This window comes from Phalacrocorax aristotelis, chromosome 8 (genome assembly GCF_949628215.1).
Source record: "Phalacrocorax aristotelis chromosome 8, bGulAri2.1, whole genome shotgun sequence".
Classification (NCBI taxonomy): Eukaryota; Metazoa; Chordata; class Aves; order Suliformes; family Phalacrocoracidae; genus Phalacrocorax; species Phalacrocorax aristotelis.
The window spans coordinates 40,258,087-40,280,144 of NC_134283.1; the positions used below are offsets into that span (position 1 = coordinate 40,258,087).

Genomic DNA, 22,058 nt, shown 5'->3' on the forward strand with positions numbered 1-22,058 from the left:
GGGCCCTGTGTGGGGTGGTTCAAAGCGCCCTGGGGCTGGGATGGGGCTGAGCTGTCCTGTGCAGCTGCTCCAGCTCTCCCAGGGCCAGGAGCTGTTTGGGTACTGGCTGACTCACCTGGAGAGCCCCTTGCTGCAGCACTTGACTTGGCTGTTCACTGCAATGTTTCAATAAATGCAACCTGCAAAGCATTCTGCTTAGTGGTGTGGTTCCCCATGCAGCTCAGTCACTGCTTTAAGTGCTGGAATGGCCCCTGCTTCCTGGGGGCTGCCACAGTTCACCACTGCCCTTTCCAGTTACCCATTCTTCCCTTGGTGTTAGGAGTTGGAGGTCCCTCTTTGCAGTGAGGAGGAGCCCATCATGTTCCTCAGCACTGGGGCTGTGCTGTTGTCCCTGCCCTGGCACAAGCCTGTCCCAGTGACAGCTGCTGACAACAGCCATTGCTGGGGCAGGGCTCAGGGTCCCTGAGCTGGGAGAACCAGGTGGCTGAAGGGCAGAAAGGGCTGGTGGGGCTTATGCTGCCCCAAAGGAAGCCTGAGCCAGTGAGAGCCACTGCCTGCAGCTAAAGAGTTGTGGTGCATCGTGTGGTGCTTGCCCAGGCGCTGCTGGGCATGGGGCTGCCTTTGCTTCCCGTTAGTGGTGGGACTGGGCAGCTGCTGCCTTGGCGCAGGATAGTGGCTGGTGTATCGCAGACTGCTGGGACTGGCGTACCTTGGCCTGAGCGCTGCCTTGCTCAGGCATGAGAAAGTGACATCATCAGCAAGAGCCATGCAGAAATCATAACAGCCAGCAGGAGCAACTGCCCTGCTGCGTCTTGGCGAGCTGGAGGCACTGCCTGCTGGTTCCCTGGGGCCGCAGGGAAGCGGTCAGTTGCTGCTGTGGAGCACTGGCTTCACCTGCCCCCTTCCAGGAGAACACAGAGCCCACCAGCTGCAGGCAGTTGTTAGGTGCAGTCTGGTATCTCCAGCTGAAGCCCTCAACACGCTCAACCACGCAAGCGCTCACGCTTCCAGGCTCCATGCCTGACAGCTGTTAAACATGAGACCTTCAAGCTTGGTTTTAGTTTCTGCAAAAGGCTTTATTGTGTAACTACAGTTCTGTGGGCACAGCGACTTTCAGAACAAGTGACTGCCGTGAACTGAAGGCACATTCATCGATGCTCATCATAAAGCTCTTTCTATTGACAATTCATAAATCGACTTTGCTTCTCTGCACTCAAATACAAAACTGTACACGAGCCCGTGAAACACAACAGCACCTACAGCGACAATACAGAGGGACTGAAGTTAATGTGCAACATCCGGAGGGATCAAATAAATGTAGAAACGCCATATACAAATTTTAATACAAATATCTATAAAAATCAGAAAAGGGAATTTGCACTTTAAGGGAAATTACAGTCAATTTAATTTTCTTAATTCTTCCAGTTGGCGAAATATTAGCTTGCATAATCCCTGCAAATTATTTTACACTGCTCTGTTTTAAGAGTGGAAAATCCTAGAGACCAGCCAGCCTGCTGCACAGAGATGTCTGGAACTCAGAATTAAAAAAAACAATGGCTACATTTCCAACGTTAGCACGGTCCTGTCGAGGTTACGAAAGCCTTAGGAGGAGTTGGATGAACACCGCTGAAGTAGTAAAGTGTGACAAGTATCGCAAACGCGGACGGGTTTAGGATACGACGGCAGTGCAAGTTCGTTGCTGGAGCAAGTGTTGCAGAAGATGTCCCCGCAGTTTCTGCAGTGATGCTACAAAGAGAGTTAGAATAAGCACAGCTGCCAAAAAATCGGCCATCAGAAGAGAGACATCAAAACTTACAAAAGCTTTCAGAGCCCACGGCTGCCGCCCTCCGCTCCCCAGCAGGCCCAGCCCTCCCAGCGGCGCATCCCCTGCGCAGAGGGCTGGAGGCGAAGCACTGTGACCCTTGCCCTGGCTCACCGGCAGCACAGGCCCAGCCAGGGGTGGAGGAGCCCTGCCACCGTCCCACAGCTCCCCACGGGCCCTGGGCAGGTCCCCGCACAGCCGGGGCCGGCCTTTCAGGAAAGCCCCGAGAGCGAGCTGTCCCACACCCCGGCAGCAGCACCCGGCGCCTGACGGCGCAGCATAGCCTGTTGGCATCCGGCCCTCACAGCAAAGGGCCAGCCACGCAGGGAGAAGGAGCGCATCCCGGAGAGCGCAGCCCACAACAGCTCCCCACCAACGAAAAGGCCCGGCCCAACGATGTTATTTTTAGGATGGGAAACACCAAATCACTCCTCTATGTAGTTATCATGCCAACGAGGTCTGGGCTCGAAGCAGTGTCAGTCTTCCCAGGCAAACCATGCAGTTTTTGTCTTGTCATGGAAAAAAAGAAGAGAAACTTCCACTGGACAACACTACCTTCCTTCTTGAGATAGAGAATTCCTTTTCACATTGCTTGCAGTGCGTTGCTTCATCATCCTTCAGCCAGGTATGACCCTAGAAGAATGGGAACGATAACCTCACGGTAGATACAAATAAATGTATAAAACAGAATTCAAAGGCAGTTTACCAACGTTGTTGGTATTTTTCGAAAGCCATGAGATGCAGAGTACCTTCAGCGCTTTATTTACTTCTTTAATATCTTCCATCTTCAACTTTGATCTGGGGAAAAAAAAAAAAAACCAGTGCCCTCTGCATGATGTCATGTTTAGTTGTTAGTTGCCCTTCCACTGCCTCTGACCCCCTGGCTCAGCCAGCTCCCTGTCTGGGCTCTGAGCCGCTCGGTGCCACCAGGGAGCCCCAAGCTCCATCGCCCTGGGGTATCGGGTCGCCCCGACCTCCGTCACCTTTTCAGTGTATTCAGACGAATGTGGGAAAAGCACGGTTCCACTGCAGGAACTAAGTATTTACTGTACTGTTTCCTATCTCAGCCAGTTCACTCATGCAAGGATCTCCCCTCACTTCTATTTCACAGCTGTTTAGTTTCCCATGCATAGTAATTGCCTCCTAAAATTCTCACATTTGTCAATTTTTATCACTGGATGGGTTTCACAATTATTTGTATTAGTTTGATACTCCCTCCTCCAAGTCACATCACTTATAGGAGTTCAGTTCCTAGAACTTACTGGCTGAGATGAAGGCCCATTTCTTGAAGAGCTTGTTCCTGTTCCTCACAGACTTTCTCCAAGTTCTGCTTCTCATCTTGCAATTTTCTCAGTTCCTATAAGATTAAGCACAAAGTCAAGTGTTTCGTGTGCTAGGTTTGACCTATAATCTAGATCAGACAGTCTGTCCAAACAAGCTGTTCACAAGAAGCAGCTCCTTTACAAAGCTACCTATTTTCCATTAAGGCTTGATTTTTAGGATTACCTGAGTGAACTACCCATGGCTTCTTGTAGAGCACAAACACTGAAGTCATTTAACCACATTTACCAGAAAGACAGAAAGATTTTCAGGCTTTAAACATCCTTGACCACGGCTGGGATGCAGCAGCCTTACGCCCACCACGGGTGTGTAGGCAGACACTGGGGTACAATCATGCCTTCATAATCTAAACTGCTTAATGGACAGGAGCAAATTCTTTTCAGATTAAGAAGAATGTTCATGCTTAAAATAAATCACATTCAGTTGTTCTGAATGCCTGAAAATGGGTTCCTGTTTTATTACCTACAGCTGAAAGACTCCACACAGCCACTGAAAGCTCTGACCTTGCCACTTCCCCCCTGAGCAGGGGTGTCTCACCATGGGACAGCTGAGCAGCTTCTCGTCCCCAGCTGTCCTGCCGCAGCTTCAGCTCCTGACTGATGAACGGCTCAGAGCCTTGCGCAGCTAAGGCAGGTCAGACTGAACCCTCCTCAGCCACCTCTAGCTAAGCTGTTTTCCCTGCCTGAGCCCTGTACTGCTCCACATTCCTTCCCTTGCCATTTCGTGTGCAGGTTCGCATTCATGTCAGCCAAGCAGTTGAAAACACTCAGAGGAGAGCGGTACAGAAGAAATTACTCTACTGCCAACATTGCACTGGGTCTAAGTCAGCTTTATTCCCGAATGCTGGGCACGTTTGCACCGTCCGTACCTGTTTCAGTCCTTCCATTTGTTGCAGTTCTGTTTTAAGCAGAGTGGTAGCATCCTTCTCTTGGTGTAGTTCTCTTTGCAAAGTCTGTCTCTGTTCCTTTTCAGATTTTAACTCCTTTTCCAGAGTTGAGCTATTTAAAAAAATGTATTCTAAGAAACCCTATAGAAGAATATCCTACAGCACTTAAGCATAGCAACAGTATGAGAAGAAGAAACCTTGTCCAAAAGAGGGCAAAAACTAGGGCAGTGTTCTGGGAAAGGAAAGAACACGGTTGTTATGGCAGCAGACTTCAAGAACTATATTAGCATTTGCAGGTCACAGAAAACAAGCAGCAATGAATGGCTAGAAGAAAAAAAAGAAACAAATACCACCCCAAAACCAAAACCCCAAACCCAGTCCCCACATGGACATATTTAACTACACGTGTTTAAACAGCCATGTTTAAAAATGATGCTCTGCCCTGAAGTCTGAACAGTGAAAGAAGCATTTTCTATAGTTATTAGAAACCTTTAGAAGATTAACAGTCCCTAAGAACACCAGGATGCTCCCCAAACCCTTCCAAAACCCCACTCCATTTGGATGACAGTCACTTACACACTCAGCCTACAAGCATGACCGTATCTATCTCCTGATTTACTAAAAAAGCAATTGAAAACTCCATTGCCATTTCTACTGGCACTCTCTGCTCAAACTGGATGTTCTGGAAAAGGCGTTTCAAAATCCTCACGCTCTCCGTGCACTATCCAGAAGCTCTGTGCTTCCCTAGACCGTGCATACTTCTGTCAATACCTGCTGAACCCAATATAACAATGCAAACCTACCCCTCTTTAGGTCTGAGCACAAAAGGAGTAGAAAGAGAAGGGAAGGAAAAAAACCTGATCAGATTAAATACCATTTGCTATCCAGCTGGGACATCTGTTGCCGGCAAGTGTCAAGCTTGCCAGCAAGCTCTTGCTTCATCTTGTTGCATCTTTCTTCTGCTGCCTGCCTTGCCTTCTCTGCATGCTGCAATCTACAAAGTAAGGGACATGTACAGAACTGTTGAAAGCAACTGTTTCTGGGAAAAAAAAAACAAAACAAAACACCACACCCCACAAAAAAAAAAACCCAACCCAAAAAACCCAAACCTAAAGAAAACCCCCAAAGCGAGAGTCGCACCCATTCTTAAACTAAAGTCATCATGTTTTTAAACAGCCTGCCTATGGAAACAGCTATGGTTTTCGAATGGGTCAATTATGGGCACATTTGCCTGGGAAAAGAATACAGGTGAGTGCAGAGGGTGATAAGGAGGGGAAAGGAGAACGAACGTCATGCTGGCATGTATGCCCACGTCTGCAGGAGGCATATGGAAGGTTATGCTGTAAAGGTTCCAGCTGGAAACTTTCTACTGATTTCAGTGTTGACTTTTTGAACTTGTAATTATTACCTCTCTTCCATTTGTTTCATAGAGGACATCATCTCATTTGTTTTTCCTTCAAAAGAGGATATGGCTTCCATTTTCTGTTGTAATGAACATTCCGCGTTCTGTAGGAATAAGTGAATAAATATTCCAGGTAATACATTTTATTTTTCTAACGCAGAACATGTTAGTGTTTAATAAAGGTCTGCCACTAGATAAAGAATGTTTAGCTTGCTGCAGGCCATGCCTGCGTTGAACTGGAATGTACAAACAAAATGCTGATAATACCAGAGCAGACACTCCTCAACTCGTTTTGTTAGGAGCTCAGGAAAAAAAACTTTACTGTACTAAGTTTTGACCTCTGAGACCAGCTACAAGCCAAAAATCTTCTCTTTAGAAACAAGCTTGAAGAAAGTAATTATCAGATTAAATCAATAGGATATGAATATCAATTATGATTTGAATGTAACAGCTGCACTCAGTGAGCATGGAACCAGGAAGCCAAAAAAAACCCCAAATCAATACTACTTCTGAAAGCAAAGGCATACCTCAGCACGGGGTTTCACCAGCCATTGCCTCCCAAGTTTCTGTGCATCTGTGAAGGAGGCAAAGGCCTGGATAAAGACTGAACAGGCATCAGGAAACAGTCCCTAAAACTTGAGAGGAATCCCCCAGGATTTCTGGCACCAAGTACGGGAGGGGAAGTCTAGTTAAACTCTCATTAAGGGAGACACGCTCTGTAGACTTTGGGTGAACACTACTCCTCTGTCACCTCCTTGTAGAAACACCCATCAGTGTATTTTTTTTCCAATTGAAAAAAAAATACAAAACACCACAACCCACCCAAACAACAACAAAAAAACCCAAACCATCCCCAAGCCCCTGCAACGTAAATGACACGAAGGATGGAGAAAGTAAACTCTAAAAACTGCCAGAGTAAGGAAGAGACTGAGGAAGGGAGACAGGCCCAGAAAGCAAAATTATTTCCATTTTACTTCTCAAACCATCTTACATCTGGAGAGCCAGGTCTTCTGCTGAAGGGGGTATAACAATATACCTAAACCAATCCACCAACTTCTGGGTAGCTCCAGAGGCTGGCCTAACCACAGAGTTCCTCCCTCCCCAAATCCAGTGTTGCCTTTCCACAGGCTATAGCGCTCAGCTGACCCTCTGGGTACAGACTACAGGAGACAGGCAAAAATAACTGATAGTTTTCTATTGGTTTAGAGAGGCTTATTGTTGGTTTCTACAGTAAACACTGTTAAATGTGGTGCAAGTGAAAGGCAAGACAACACAGACGGGAAGGAGAACCAAGACAGTTCTTGGCTGCAGTAAGTAATTTTTTTAAAGACTAATCATTCAGTGGTTAGAGCAAAGGACCCTTGCAAACACCTTCTCCCCTCGGAGAGATCTCCATTTGTCTCAGCATTTGCTGGATGATCCTATGGCACACTACGCAGCATACTGAAGGAAACCCCCTTTCTTTCCAAACGTACCCAATATAATACCAATAATGAAGCGTAATAAAAAAATTAAAGAATATCTATTTTAGAACTGTTAAGAAAATTGTTGCATCTAAGTATTACTTCAGATGCATTTAAGTGCACGTGCACACCCAGCACACAAGTAACGTGCAAAAGACCGCTACTACAGCTGTTCTTTCTGTATTATCCACTAGGTACATACCTGAGATTTGTGAAACATCTGCAGGTTAATAGCCTTCACGTCTTCTAACTGTTGGCGAAGTGCAACTAAAGTGTCTTGTTTTTCGTGAGTATCTTTTTCCAGAAGTTTCATGGCAATTTCCATTTCTGTTTTCATTCCAATTTGTAGCTCCAACTCTTTCTCTAGTTCCTTACAAAGAGATTTCCTAGTTACTGCTATCTAGCCATACGTCAGGGATAAGCATGTCCAAAACCCACATGACCCCACTCACAAACTCTGTATTACTCTGAGATAATACTGAACTATGATATTACAGATCAGTCAGGTCTCAAATAATACACTAAGTTAGTAAGACCAAAACACTATCCCAGCTCTCCAGATCAGGGTGCAGATCTGCTGGCATGAATTGCAGAGCTCGGGGTGTAACTTAGCAGCCTGTCGAGTGCAGCATTTCTCCTGGAGTTGGGATAACTTAGAGCCGTAGGCTTCAGCAAGCCTGGGCAGCCTCTTCACCACTCACTGATTAGCATGTCACTGGGCAAGTGCCTGCTGAGCATATACCATGCTTTCCTCCATAAAGACAGCTGCCACTATGTGTGTTCTGATCTTAGTCTCTGCAATAATAATGCCGGTAGGTTCTTAAACAGGGGAAGACGTTTTATTTTCAGCATTCCCAAAGTCCTAATTTCCAGTACTTTACAGACACAGTTAACGACCAATACCCACCATCTTGCTTGCAATGCCTTTATGAATCCTGAATAGCTGCAAAAAGTGCACAGCATACATCTTCGATTTGTAATGCTGCCTTAAAGCATGCAGAATCCTGGATCTTTCAATTCCTATTGTTAAGTCTCCTTACCAGCCTAATTTTTTTTTCTTCTTTCAACTGCTTCCAAACATCACTGTACATTTCATCAAGACCCTGGCGTGACTGCCTGTAAGTATCCAATTCTACTTTTGTATCCTCTTTTGTTACCTAAAAGAAACATCAGCAAAAAAGCCACATAGGATCACAAAGCTATGCATTTAAAGTATGCCTTAAGTTCTTGTGTGTAACACAGTATTTCTATGTGCAATTTCAAGTAAAATCCTACTATTTTACAACTAATAAGGTAGCAAATGTTAATTAGCTGAAATTTCAAAGACTAGTAAAATAAAAAGAAACCATTCTAATACTTCTAATGCTTTCTCTCTTCTGCAAGTATATATTTAAGTGTGTAGTAAAGAACAGCAAAATCTAACGCTTGTGCATACTACACACTAAACCTGTGACCTATACAGCAGCATGCTCAACTGTGCTTAGCATTGCAGTTCAAAGTGCTTTTGAGAGCACTAACTACAGTTGATCAAAAGAGATCGCTTATTTTAAGGATCCTCATCATCTTTAAATAGGTGTCCCACCTCTACGCTTTTTTCACTCCGTTCACGAATTAATTCGTTTTGTTGTTTTAACTGCTGCTGCTCTTCCTGAAGTGATCCAATTCGGTCAGTTGCTGCCGCAAGCTGTTTACAAAGAGAACATCTATATTTAATCACTGTACAAGCATGCCACATCTGGAGGAATACTAAACTTATTTGCTCTGCCTTTGTAGCAGGTGTACTGCTCACTTCCCCTTTCGCCCCCCAACTCTCCCCAGAAGCTGCCTGACCCTTCTGCAGCCATCCTCACTGTACAGCCTAAATTAATAAGCCCACCAGCATTTGTTCACTTGACTTCTGCTTCATGCCCTCATCGATTATTTTTAAATATTAACTGTGCAAAGAAATGCATCCGAGTATAAAAGGCTAAAATCCACCACAGATCTGTGATCTGTGGTATTCATTCTGGTATGAACTAGAAAGCCATAGAGCAAGTCAGGTCTGACATTCACTGGGGGAACCTTATGGCACTTTCAAGTGGAAAAACCCCCAAAAGTGTTGCGATTAGACTACACAGACTCTGAACTCATATATATGTTAATCTATACATAAACAGTAAAACAACACCATCACAACAAAAAACAGAACAACCATTGTCTCGCATGCTGCTGGATTCTATTTCAGTTCCCAGCTAGGAAAGACTTGCTAATTGAAGTGTGATTCTTTTCCTTCTCTTTTTCTGAGTTCTGTTTAACTCACATGACAAATACATACAGACACGCACGTGCAGAAGAAGAGGGACAAATCATGTTCATCATACTGGTATGATTACTTTTGGGCGGAGACACCATTGCAAGATAAAAACCTTGATTAAGGAAACCCGTCTAGCAAGTACATGCCCAAAAGCATTTTAACAGCTACCATAATGTAGAAGCTTTCCACAGACCTTTCAGGGAGTTTTGCCTCTGATGGAAAAGAGCTATGAGAAATATTTAACGGACCAGACACAAACCTCTTCCTGGAGTTTTGAATTGGTCTTTTCCAAACAGTCTATTTTGTTCTGAAGATCTGCAACCGTGCAACTGCAGCAAGGAACACAGATGCATAAAAACAGTAAAAGAAGTGCCAGTGTTCGACATATATTCCTATCCTCAACCATACTCTTACTGTCTTGCATTTGTTAACAATGAAATACTTTGGTGAGCTGGCAAAAAACCCAGAGGAAGGACAATTGTCCCTCTTAAGCTCTGAGAGGACCACTCATTTCCCTACAGTTGGCAGCCTACCATATTAGTCAGCAGCCCTGTTCTGGCTTAGCTTTTGCAGTCTTAACACCCCTCTGATGCTCAAGAGGGTAAGTAAGGCCTGCTCCTCCCACTGAGCAACCTATGGGGGAAGAACAGAGACTCTAAAGAATGAATTTCCAGATGCATTCGTAACAGTTTTCTCTTGAAAAAGTATGTCCAAAATCTTCTGTTAATCACTAGGTGAGTCTCAAAAAAGTCACCTATTATTAGACAGACTTGTTTTCTGCATCACATGTCATCAGAAGATTAGGATTACAAAATGAAACTAAGACTTTGGGAAATAATCAGAAAAGGCATTTCAATATCAGACAAAAAACTACAGGATTGACAGCAGAGACAGTCAAAGCCATATTGAAAAAGTTAAACAGGATGAGTGTTTGTACATTAGAATAGATTAAAATCCCACCTTAGATGTCGGTTAAGTTCTTCCACATAATGCTTTTGGTCCAGGACAGCTGTAATCCCTCCATCTCTAGTTGTAGAAGGGAGAATTTATTGATTGAGAAGAAACTCCTTCATTCTGAAGTGTTAGTTTGTACTAGAGTTTTCAGCACAGACTTGCAAACAGAGTTAAAATCTTTTCTCCTTTTCTTATAAAAATACTTGTGCCTGAGCTAGACTGGAAGCATGGGGGAGGTGAAGCAGCTCTTCAGCTGCTTCTTCTCAGCAGCTGAACAGTGAAATGCTCTGAAGTGCAGGAAGCACACAACTATGAAGCCCTCTCCGTTCACTACAGGTCTAGATACAGTGATGCTACCAGTTGCGGTCTCTAATCCACCTAACATTTCATCTAAAAGTACTTTTTATCCTCCATAACTAATCTCTCCTACAAAGACGACTACTTAATTGCGAGCATTTCTGAAACAATGCTTAAGAACAAAGCAGTGATTTAGTAGCGGGTGACCTGGCAGATCGTGTCTCCTAAAACCCAGTAAAAACACAACCTAAAATTCTGGGTGCTTTCAATTTGCTCCCAGCTCAAGACACAAACTTTCCACACTGTACTGTTAAAGCTACCATGAGCTCAACCTCTGAATGTTAATACTTTTGTTTAGCTAACAAAGTCTGGTTTGGATTATTTTCTTTGGATGATTAAAAAAGTTTAAGATCTCTACCACTCACGTGCTCCCACGAGTGCCTGACAGGTTTGTTCTACAAAAAAACCATACCAGTTTAGAATCAATAATTCACCATACATACTGTTTGCCATCACTGTCCTGCGTTTCCTTAAGGTACAAGGAAAAATCAATCACTCCAACCTGAAAAATATATTTAAGACATTAAGGCACCTGCACAGTGCAATTCCGCATAGCAGCAGGCATTACCTCATATTTGGAAAAAGGTAAACATCTGAAGTTTAAGCTTAGAAAGACAGCTAATACCTATATTCTTTCTAGCTGAAGCAAATGTACAAGCTAGTGTTTGTCATAAAAGCATCAAAATAACCATATTCAGTGTTCTCAGTTTCTAGCAGTTATTAGTTTTGACAGCATCTCCACAAACGGCTACTTAAAGAGATAGATACTGATGTACTTTTTTTTTTTGATTCAACATGGGAGACATGATGAGCTGCCACATGTGACATTCCCCCTGCACCACCCTGTCCCCCCCAAAAAAAACCCCCAACCAACCAACCAACCCAAACAGAAAAAGAAAAAAGAACTTAAATCATGCTTTCTGAAAACAAACACAGTATCTTATGGAGATATGACATTCAAGCAGTTCTTTGAATTCTTACAAAGAAATTAAGAGTTAGCCATATTAATAATTTGTAGAACGGGCAGGATAATGTCAACATTGCCTTCTGCAACATTATCTTTTAAAGAACAAAAAGGTTAATAAGAATAAAATTATAACAACACCAGTTTTTAATTTACAGTTTAGAAAGAGAATTAGACTTCTGCAATGCTACTGACCCCTTTAGTCAAAATTTACCTAACTCAAAAGTAAACAGATTGGCTGACAGAGGACATGGTCTCAAATTACAAGATACTCACAGTAAGATCAGCACAGATTCATCTAAGGCACTTATTTGTTTGGACCACAAATACTTCAAAACATTCCTTATACTCCTGGGCTGTTTTGTTAAAGCAACAGATGTATGTGATGTCATCCCCTCACACACCAAAGCCAAAGGGAAACCACCATTCCTCCTCAAAGCAAAAGCTCCCCTAAGTCCCTAACAGATTGATCTTGACAATGTTCTCTCTTGTAATTAGCTAGGTCATCCAATTTCAATTCAATTCAAATGCCTGCTTATGAAAACAATGGCAAACCCTAGCTGCATACCACATTTAAGATTTCTGGACTCATCTCAGTCAAATATTTATGGATGTGCTTAATTGTACTGGAATCTTACACAGACCAATCTCATTTAAGCTTTAATCTTCACCTGGGAGTCCAAGTCTTCTCCTTTCAAGCAAAGGTTTGCATCGATAACGTTCAGTCCAACTAGCAGACCCACAATGACTGCTCCTTCCTCCTCCATCATCAGCGCATCAGCTTCGTAAAATTCACTAGAAGAAGTATAAGGCATCACTGCACATCATAACAATTATAATGATGCGTCCATCACTGAAATCATATAAATACTAATGTAGTCCACATAAAGCTCCCTCCTTGCTAATTTATTCCACAAGGTGGAAGATGCAGAACTCTCACAGAAAATACTCTCCTCCTTCCTCTGTAGGTTCACTGCAAAAACAATGAACAACTTGGTCCTCTTCAGGTTGCAAGGAAAAGCTTAAAGTTTAACTGGTCAATTAATGACCTCTTACTACAACAACGAAAGGTTTCAGTGACTCAGTGAACACAATTCAGTGAGTACGCATGTCTGCACTGTTACCTTAATAGATGCTTATGGTCCAAGAGTACTTTGAGATAGTCTGCCAGTTTCTTTTGCATGAGTGCTAGATAAAGCCAAGCCCTTCCTCTTCCTACAGCAGTCCTACAATGAAAAGTTGCATGTTTTGGTAAAAATAAAATGGTTTATTAACTAGACTTATACAATTCAAAATTCTCCCTTTACAAAGCTTTCTCTCCAGAACACAGAAGCGTCTGAGTAAATCCCATTGCTTCAGTGAACAGGAGATATGTTGTAAAATCTTCCTAACTTGGAAAGACATACATGTTTTTCAACTATCACCATAACCCAACTATTAATGCATCCTAGCATTAAAACTAGTCTCTTTTCATCATCCTGAACTACCCAAATTAAATACTACAGCAACTAGCACGTGCACAAAATTGGACAAAGCCATAACAGTGAGGGAAAGAAGAAGGAAGAAAATATCTGTGAAGACTCTACAGTGATTTTTAGCAAGATTACAGAAATTTCCAAATGCTGTTTTTTAACCTAGCAGCACTGTTTGAATCAGAAGCACAGAGTATTTTGAGATGTCCTCCTTATCTCTTGAAGGAGTCAATGCCTCCTGCATACCCTTCTTTCTCTTTGGGAACAAGATACCATTAAGGAAGTGGAGAGACTACACTAAGGATTCTTTTTCCCAGCAGTATAAGAGAAATGCATCATCCCCAATAATCAACTTACTTCAACTCTGGCAGATTTTTAACACTAGTTGCTATATCTGATGCTTCAGGACAAAGTTTTTCCACTAGCTCCAAAGGACCAAAGAATGACTTGTTCTGTCCAATAAAAGTCTTCTTCACTAAAGAGAGTATAAAGATAAGTTTGTGAGGAAAAGTGTCAGGCTTCCAACTCCAGAATTACAAATTTTAGTCTATGTTTTTCTTTGTCTTACCAGCCTCTAATATGTCAACAAAAAGGGGGCATTAAAAACACCGTGACAAGTTTAGGAGGCAAAAAACACAGGGTATATCAGAAGGTAACTGCATAGTGCTATCTGTAATACCAATTAGCATCATACAGCGCATGTGATTAATATTAACACCATACAGAAGTCGAACCGGAGACACAGCGAGACAGGACAGGGACTCGTTTATCTGCCTCTCCTCAGCGTGGCAGCGGGTGCCCACCTTTCAGCCCGTGCTTGAGGCAGTGCTCCAGCACCACGAAGAACTGCTGCAAGGGAGGGAAGTCGGAGTCCAGGGTCCGCCCCAGGCTCAGGGCCGACTGGATCAGGATTTTGATACTGAGCTTCATCATGTTCATAAGGTTGGCCCGCTCCTCCATGGCGTGGTATCGCGCACCTGGGCGGGGAGGGACACGGGTGGAGAAAGAAAAGCTGTTTTTAGAAACGCACCGCTCCGGACCGCCCGCAGCGCTGACAAGAGCGGTGCCTCCCCGCCTCGGTCTCCATCTTGTGGAGACGAACGGCTTGAGGCGAGCTGGGTTTAAGGCACGGGTGGATCCTCCCGCCGCCCAGGTCCGGCCTGGCAGGAGTGGGGAAACGACCCCACCCGTGGGCTGAGGCGACCCCGACCCGCCCGCGTTACCGCGGCGACGGCGCACGCACCGCCGCCGCCGCCTCCCGCCCCCTCTCGCGAGGCCCAGCGTGGCGAGGCGGGCCGCGCCGGGCGCCATTTTAGAACGGGTCTGCGGGGCTGCCCGGAGAGGCGAGCGGGTCCTGTCAGCGCCGCCCCTCCCGCCGAGGCGGGGCAGGCTCCCCTCCCCTAAACCTGAAGAAGGACGAGGTGAAAACAGGCTGCCAGCTACTGCTTCTTCCTCCGGTCAACAGCAGGTCCTGACAGGGGCTGCCAGCTGCAGACCGGTGGTCACCTAAATCATCTGTTGAGCCAATGCTGTTGCATGAGGAGAATCCTGCTGTCACCTGTGGATCAAACATGGTCACGCTCCCTTCTGCAGAAACAGCAGTTGCAGAAGACTGAGTCTAACAGGTAGAGCCCCGGTGTCAGTCACATGCAAGATTGTTAACGCTATTCCTAACACCATACAAAAGTATCTTACCGTACTAATTTTCCATTATTATCTTCCTTTTTGTGCACATAACATTAATTTAGGATTAAAAATTAGCAAAACTCCCGTATCAGAAGAGAGATCAATTCTAATTAAGGTGATCTTAATAAGCACAAAGCACCCAAAGTCCTACCTCCTCAGCAGCCTATTGTATCAATGACTATAATCAATGTAGCAGATGCCTCAAAATTGCATATAATGTCTTGAGACTGGTGATTAAAAGGGCTGTAATGTTTTGAATTTTGATCTCAGTACTGTCAGGTTACACATCAGGAACAGAAAAAAAGCTGACTGCAGAAGCAAAATCTGTGACTTTCTTTGGGTATTGGGGTGTTTCAGTAGCAATGCCATCTTATTTTGATGGTTTCCTGAATTTGAATTTTTACTTTATCACGAATACTTTGCTTGTAAGCCTTGCTCAACCCACATGTATAATCCGCAAGACTTAAAAAATGAACACAAATTTAAATGAAACAGTGTCTTAATAAGGGTCCCTTAATAAGGTCCCTGAGGTCCCTTCCAACCTGTGATTCTGTATTAAGTTGAATAATTACTTGAGCAATTTTTTTTTTTGACTTGCAGATTTACACAGTCAAGTATATCTTTTGCAAAACTGTTGGTACAACAAGTTGGTACATGCAAAATAGATAGGTGTTAGACACATAACAAAGCCAAGCCTCAAAGATTAGGAATCGGGTTACCTAAGCACAAAAGATCACAGACTTTATGCTGCAATCTTTAAAAATGTGGTCACACAGTCTTACATCTCATTCAATTCAACAGCTTCATCCTAACATCTTTTTGAAGCCCTATGCCTTGTTTGCTGTAATTATTCAGCGCACTTTGAAGTCAGAAAACACTGAAGCATGAAGAAAAGCTAACAATTCTCCATCTTGTAGTCTTCAAGACTACAAGTCTTTCTCAGTTTATATGGTTTAGACTTGTAGCTCTCAGCCTTCTCTGCAAGGCAGGACATAGTTTCCTCAATGGCAGACACTGATTTTATGATGTGCCTTTCTGTACGTCCAGCTGACTGCAGTGTGTAGCACAGTTTACATGCCACCAACAGACCTGGAGTGGCAGGTGGAGCTTACAAGATCTCTGGAACAACATGGAAGCAGGGAACAAGTTGCTAGTTTTCCACAAGTGGTCTTGCAGGCCTCAGCTTGTTTCTTAGAAATACCTGCTTTAAATTGAGTTTACAGTGCTTGGTCAAAGGTAAAAATGAATATGTCAAACAGGCAATTTAGCACCTGTGCACGTTTCATATCTAAGTTATGAACAGATTTTTCTTACGGAATTGTCCTTAAAATTCATCAACATATTAGCCAAATACTTTGAAAAGTTTGGAGAGGTAGTGTTGCGTTCCCTTACTTTATAGATAAGCTGAAAGATTATTGTAAAAATTCCAAAGCGTGGAAGCTCCGTTTCAGGCAAGACAGCATTTTATTTCTCACCTCTTGCCAAATGCTATATGTTGTTTTGAATTACACCTATACACAGCATTATTCCAAATACAGCAAAAGAAAATGGGATATTCTGCCCTTCATCAGGTTAGGTCCCAGGTGCTCAAGATGGGCATACAGGAAACAAATTTGTGAGAAGTCTGGTGTGAGACTTCTAGATGCAGGGAAAGACAAGAACCTTGTTTTTTTCAGGACAGAATCTAAAACAAAAAGGTCAGCATCAGTTAGCAAAACAGCTCTGTTGCTCCAAAACCATTAAGTGCTAGTCCGAGAGCCTGGAGTAACGAGACTCCAGGCCCAATTACTGCTACACTTGAGCATTTTTGTTGCCGTGTTATGAATACCACTAAGATTTAATTTCCATACGAATTCAACTAAAGCCCTTTTAACTCAGTTTTGAGAGACCCGTTCCATAAATCTGTACGGTTGCTATATCCACAAATACAGATGTTTAGTAAAGCAAGCTGTGGTTAAATAGAAGGCATTGTTAGCATAGCTAAAAAGTAATGTATAACAAATCCATATCTTAGTTCACTTGTCCACTGTCTGACATGAAAGCTATACGAGAAGTACAGTATAATTCCTCCTCTGAGCCAGCACACCTCAGAAGGATAACGAGCATCACTTATGAGGGCAGTCAGGCTGCTACTGAGGCAAACTTCAAGGGAGAGGGAGAAAAGGAATCAAATGAAAGCCTACTGCACTAAACTAAAGTCAGTTTTCCCAAATATATTAAGAGAATTCTTCTGATTAAATTTTGTTAAGTTCTACATCTGTGTTGTTTTTATAATTTTGCTTAAATGAAAAACTGCAGCATCAGGTTTTTAAAAAATAAATTCAAAGTAATAATCACGCATCACTGACACTCATCAACAGCACTTACGGGAGCAAACTTATTTGTGCACCGTAAAAGCAAGTTTACTAAATAAACATAACCATACTTGTTTTTGCTGTGCTGTCATTGCTGACTGGTTTGGATATGAATCCTACCAAGGATGCAGACTTCAGAGCGTTGCCATAGCTCAGCGCTAAGTTTTCCGAGGCTTTCTTGGCCAACGAAAAGATAGGAGCAGACCACCTCGCTTCTTCCGTTTTCTCTTTTTCCTCGTTTTTCAGATCAGTCGTATTAGGAATCTGTTTTTTGTCAATAATCTCAAAGTCTTCTTTTATTTCCGCGGCAGATGAGGCGTAACTCTCCCCTTCAGCCATCTTTAATGTGTCATATGACCCGAGTCATGAGCAATGGAGCCGCCCCCCACCCGCAGCTTTGGGGGGCAGCTGCTGCAGAGCCCGCTGCACGGCCACAGAGCGGCAGCCGGGGTAAGCCAGGCTGTAGGGCAAGCCTTTCCAGGAACGAGCAGTTTGCTTGATGTTCTTGGTTAAAGACTCGGGGCGGAAGATGACAAAAAGATTTCGCTTTTAAACAAGTTGTCAAAGTAACAAAGATACACTTTCTAGGTTTTTATCGCTGTGTTCCCACACATCATTTTCAATTCGAAAATTTATAGTATCTCTTGAAATCCCAGATTTTTGCAGTTAAGTTTTGATAGCTTAAAGAGATCTTTATTACTCTGCCTATACAAATCATTGTATCTTGATTAAAATGGTGGATTGATATGACAGGTTCATTGTTGTAAAAGGTGCTTGCTCGCATCACTGACATTACAAAATAACTGTAGTCAGTAAAACCACTTCATTAATATATTTGGGCTGTGTTTGGTAGAAAAGATTTATCATGAAGGGGAACAGAAATTACCATGGTATGAAAATTTTACCTTATTGGGTGTCTCAAATATTGATGTAGCCTGCTAATGCATGGCTTATTATCCATTTTTCCATCTAGCAACTGTATGTTCTTGAGATACATCACTCATTTAATCAAGAGATAGTAGATGATGATAGTAGATGAGATACTAGCTTTTTCGCTACGTAGAGAAAAGTTGTTTTTGTAAAGAAATGTGAAAAGGTGGAGGGAATAGGAGGGTTGATCAATTTCAGTAGTCTTGCAGTAAAATAAATCTTCAGGTCTGTATCTTATATGTTCTCCTACTATAAGCTACTTTAAGATTGATTCTGTCCTGTTGGCTTCTCAGACACCGAAAAATTAACAACTTCTGTTGCACAAAGTACATGGAAGTTCTTGTATTTTTTTTTTCAGAATTCAGAGATCAGCAGCCTCTTATTCATCCATGATTCATGCGAGCTAAGTATAGGCTTTAAGCTACTTTTGCTAAAAGGTTATAAAGGTAAGTTTTACGCCATCTTGTGGACTCCAGCAGTATTTGGCTGTGTTTATAAGGAAGTAGTATCTATTAGCTTTGTGTGTTGCTATCTTGCAGTTGACTATATGAATATACCTCTGTTTGACTTGAGTAAGACCTGACATTGATTTTCTGCCTTTTGCTATCCACTCGATATTACAGTCAGGGCAATATGGGCTAGAGAAGCACAGCAGAATTCTAAGCATTGAAATAACTTCTCTTTTCCAATACATCTGAAGAATAGAGCATAAAAGTTTTGTGACTGTGAAAATAAGAGCAAACCAAGACTCCTATTTACCTCTCAGTATGTTTCTCCCATAAGGTAATGATGCATCAGACTCCCCTGTACATCCTCATAATTAGATACTTTGTAAAAATATCTGAAACTACCGCAAAGCCTGTGATTAACTTTTCTTATGTTACTATTAGAGAAACATCTGATCATTTTATTTCAGGTGTCTGCTGAGATCAGATGGGAAACTTTATACTGTATGTAAGAAATTCGCTAATTTTTTTTTTTGCTACACAGCCATATGATTTAATTGTGCTTCACTTATTAGTATTTGGTGAAAATGACTTAAATGTTATCGTGTCAGCCACTGAATGCATTAAATGCTCTCCTTCCTCATGCTTCTTTTTATTTTAAAGCAAGCAAGAAGCCTCATAACATTGTAAGTGTGCCTTAACCCCACAGCAGTGAATGAATTCGCCCATTATAACAATGATTAAGTTATTAGAAAAAAGTTTTAACTGTTGATTTACCTCTAGTGCAGCTATTTGGCTAACAGCCTTTCCAATCACTTCTAATCAAACAGTGAATTTTAAAAAACAATGTTATTTCCAGTTGTGTCATCACACCTGTATTGAGTCAAAGTGATCAATACTCTCTTTTTTTGGAAAAAAAACAAACCAAACCAAAACCCCACAACTTTATGCTCCAGGATCCTCATGTACCAGCTACTGTCACCTTTGAAAAAATTCCTGGTTACTACTGAAAGAATCAGCTGTTTGAAACTCATTTCACAGGTCATTAGAGTCTCTGAGAGGAAATGGAAATAGTATTAGGTGGAAATGTGTGTCATTGTGGAAAATAAAGGAAAAGATAGGGTAGAATATTGAAGAGAAGCTTGCGTTAAGATATTGGCATAGAATCAAAAGAACAGCAACAGAACTCAGGATATATTTAAATCAGCCAGTTAAGGCCAAATATGCACCAGGTATTTATTAAATGACATTCTGAGGAAAAGAGTAGTCTATATATTGTTCTACTCTGAATATTGCCTGCTTTTTTTGGGGGGAAGATTTTAGTAGGAGTATAGTGGACTGGAAAGTGGAATAACCGAAAACAGGTAAAACCAACACACCAATTTTCCTTTTTGTTTAACATGTTATTTGTTGGTACTGTAAAAAGAGAGGCAGCACGCAGAACTTCCCACTAGGTGACACTATGGCACTGCTTTATTCACACAGCAGCATCTAACGTACAGTAAGGACACGCTGAGAGCAAATATCTGTTGTGAAGCTACCTAGGAAAAAACAAACAGCTCATAAGCTGTCACCTTCCCAGCAGGCATTGTAAAAAACAGTGGTGTAAAAAGTGGTCTTCTGTTGGGAACAGAACTGATGAACAGCACAACAATGTCTCTTTAAAAGCTGTATTTTCTTGGAACAAAGTTTTTAAAATTGGAAAAGAAACAAGCTAAGATGCTTACCTGAGCAGCTCCTGAAGTTGTAATGCTCTGTGATGTAAGCTGTGCTAAGAGAGACCATTTGGGGAAGTTGGCTAGCTTCAGTTGCTTGGCTAGCTTTTGTAGGAGGTTCAACTTGTGACTGTTGAATATGTGTCCAGGAATATTCTCTAATGTAACCGTAGTGTTAATGAACTCAAGGTCATTTACCAGTTTCATATGGGATTATGAAATGATTAGTGTTTTACAAAAGATTTTGGTCTGTTAAAAGCTGTTACATAATGTTCCAAGCACTTTACAAGGGTCAGGAAGTTTGGATGAGTGGTGCAATTTGGTCTAGTCCACAGACTAGATCTGAAATCAGAGCACACGTGTTTGAATAGTGTAATTTATAGACTTTGTGATCTTTGTGGTTTTGGGCTACATTTTTCATGGCTCATCTGTTTTGTTTTGTGTTGGTGGGGTTTTTTTTTTTCCTTTTCCCTTGGCTGTTACTAGCTTGCAAACAATTTTGGATCAAGTATAATTTCGAAGGTTTTATAAAAGCACTGTAAATTGACTGGACTGAGTGGCATAGGGTCAAAGCAATTATAAATGTGATTACAGCTGAATCCTAGTAAGATATGAACACAGTATCTTTTGCTACTTAAGGAATTTTTCAACTCGCATGAGAACACTTACATGTGACTTAGCTGAAGAAATGGGCTCATATTGTTCTATTAATATGATAGAAATGTTAAAAATTGTGGAAGAAAATGTTAGGTATTATATGATGAGCCAGTGAAATACATTATATAGTCCCTAGACAAGTCTAGAAAAACACCTTTATGCTACACAAAAACATTGTTAGTTATTTTAGTCATATATTTTAAAAGAAAGTACTGGAAGTTCATTAAAAATTTATCTATTATCCATGAAGGTTGAAAAACTTTCAGATAAAATTTCCCCCCTCTACAATAATGTGGCATGATTTGCTATATCATGGCTGCAAAAAATCACGAGATGATCACTTTATCTGTGGTGAGTTTTTCCCAGTATTTTTTCTGCCAAGTACCCTTTTGGCATCCAACTCTACTTCCAGGTTTCCCTCCTTCCTTCCCTCCCAACTGCAGACACAAGTTTGGTTGTTCTAGGCTATTTAATTAAAGAATATTAAGTTTCCTGCAACATATTTAAGTGGTAAGTTTCTTCTTCAATACAAATACTAAAAGAATCTTTTCCATTTAAGATACTGAAGAACACTTAGGTGCTTGCATACAATTCTGGTGGCACTGCCTTGTGCACCTGGGGACAGAATGTGGCACAAACTGGCAAAGTCTTCTCCACTAAATAATTAAGATCTTATAAGTGAGTCACATCTGTAAGATGAGTAAACAAACAGTTGAAAAAGATTTCAACAGGTAGTGCCAGAAGTGCAATTTCCTGGCTTTTTGTTGCCTTTGATTTTCTCAGTTTTCTGACCGTTTTGTGAATGACACTGCATACTAATTAAGGTATATACAGAGCTTAAACTGAAAGTGAAGTCAATAAATCTTTAGCTAGATTTTTTTGTTTTGTTTTGAATAGAAACAATATCTCATCTCTCTTTCTTTCCTCAGGGCTTTTATCCTTGCAGAGCTGCAACCAACAGTTGGTTTGCCACACTTAAGGATAACTGTCAGACCCTTTGATTCAATAGGAATTTTTATGGGGGGGGAAAAGGGAAAAAAACGAACTAGGTGTTTTACAGATGTGCAAAAGCACCTTAGTTATTGACAGAATCAAAGGGAAACCTAAGCTTTTAGATAATGCAAGTGTGTAGCTCAGTTACACAGAAACACCTCACTGTGTCTCTGTTATCAGTTCCCCTCATGTTACAAGTAAGGCTAACTTCTCTTAAGGCTTTTCCATGCTTCAGGAGTAAGATGGAAACTTGAGTATGCAGGTTAGATGTTAACCGTGAGATTGCTTAATGATCTCTCACCAGCAATCCTTTAGAAATACCT

General features: G+C 41.9%; 1 protein-coding gene across 3 annotated transcripts; it reads right to left on the reverse strand.

Moving 5' to 3' along the window:
- Positions 1 to 1,055: 1,055 nt before the first annotated feature.
- RUFY1 (RUN and FYVE domain containing 1) lies at positions 1,056 to 17,463 on the reverse strand. 3 transcript variants are annotated; one of them, XM_075102793.1, is made up of 18 exons: positions 17,115 to 17,463; positions 13,758 to 13,931; positions 13,312 to 13,429; positions 12,607 to 12,708; positions 12,154 to 12,277; positions 10,962 to 11,020; positions 10,168 to 10,233; positions 9,467 to 9,536; positions 8,497 to 8,598; positions 7,955 to 8,071; positions 7,117 to 7,284; positions 5,458 to 5,555; positions 4,924 to 5,043; positions 4,032 to 4,161; positions 3,085 to 3,179; positions 2,572 to 2,620; positions 2,378 to 2,455; positions 1,056 to 1,746 (listed from the first exon to the last, which is right to left on the reverse strand). In XM_075102793.1, the coding sequence occupies exons 2-18, from the start codon at positions 13,912 to 13,914 to the stop codon at positions 1,603 to 1,605; spliced, it is 1,797 nt and encodes a 598-aa protein (XP_074958894.1). In that variant the 5' UTR covers positions 13,915 to 13,931; positions 17,115 to 17,463; the 3' UTR covers positions 1,056 to 1,602. The 3 variants fall into 3 exon arrangements, with proteins under 3 accessions (XP_074958894.1, XP_074958893.1, XP_074958892.1); XM_075102792.1 differs by having other exon boundaries at positions 17,066 to 17,354; XM_075102791.1 differs by lacking the exon at positions 17,115 to 17,463 and having other exon boundaries at positions 13,758 to 14,543.
- Positions 17,464 to 22,058: the final 4,595 nt, after the last annotated feature.

Excerpts from the sequence above, each read along its gene's own strand:
- RUFY1 (XM_075102791.1), bottom strand. The coding sequence starts at position 14,265 with ATGGCGCCCGGCGCGGCCCGCCTCGCCACGCTGGGCCTCGCGAGAGGG. Across the intron at positions 9,537-10,167 it reads GAACTTAACCGACATCTAAG|TTGCACGGTTGCAGATCTTC; the intron begins GTGGGATTTTAA and ends TCCTTGCTGCAG. Across the intron at positions 2,456-2,571 it reads AAGTAAATAAAGCGCTGAAG|GGTCATACCTGGCTGAAGGA; the intron begins GTACTCTGCATC and ends CCATTCTTCTAG.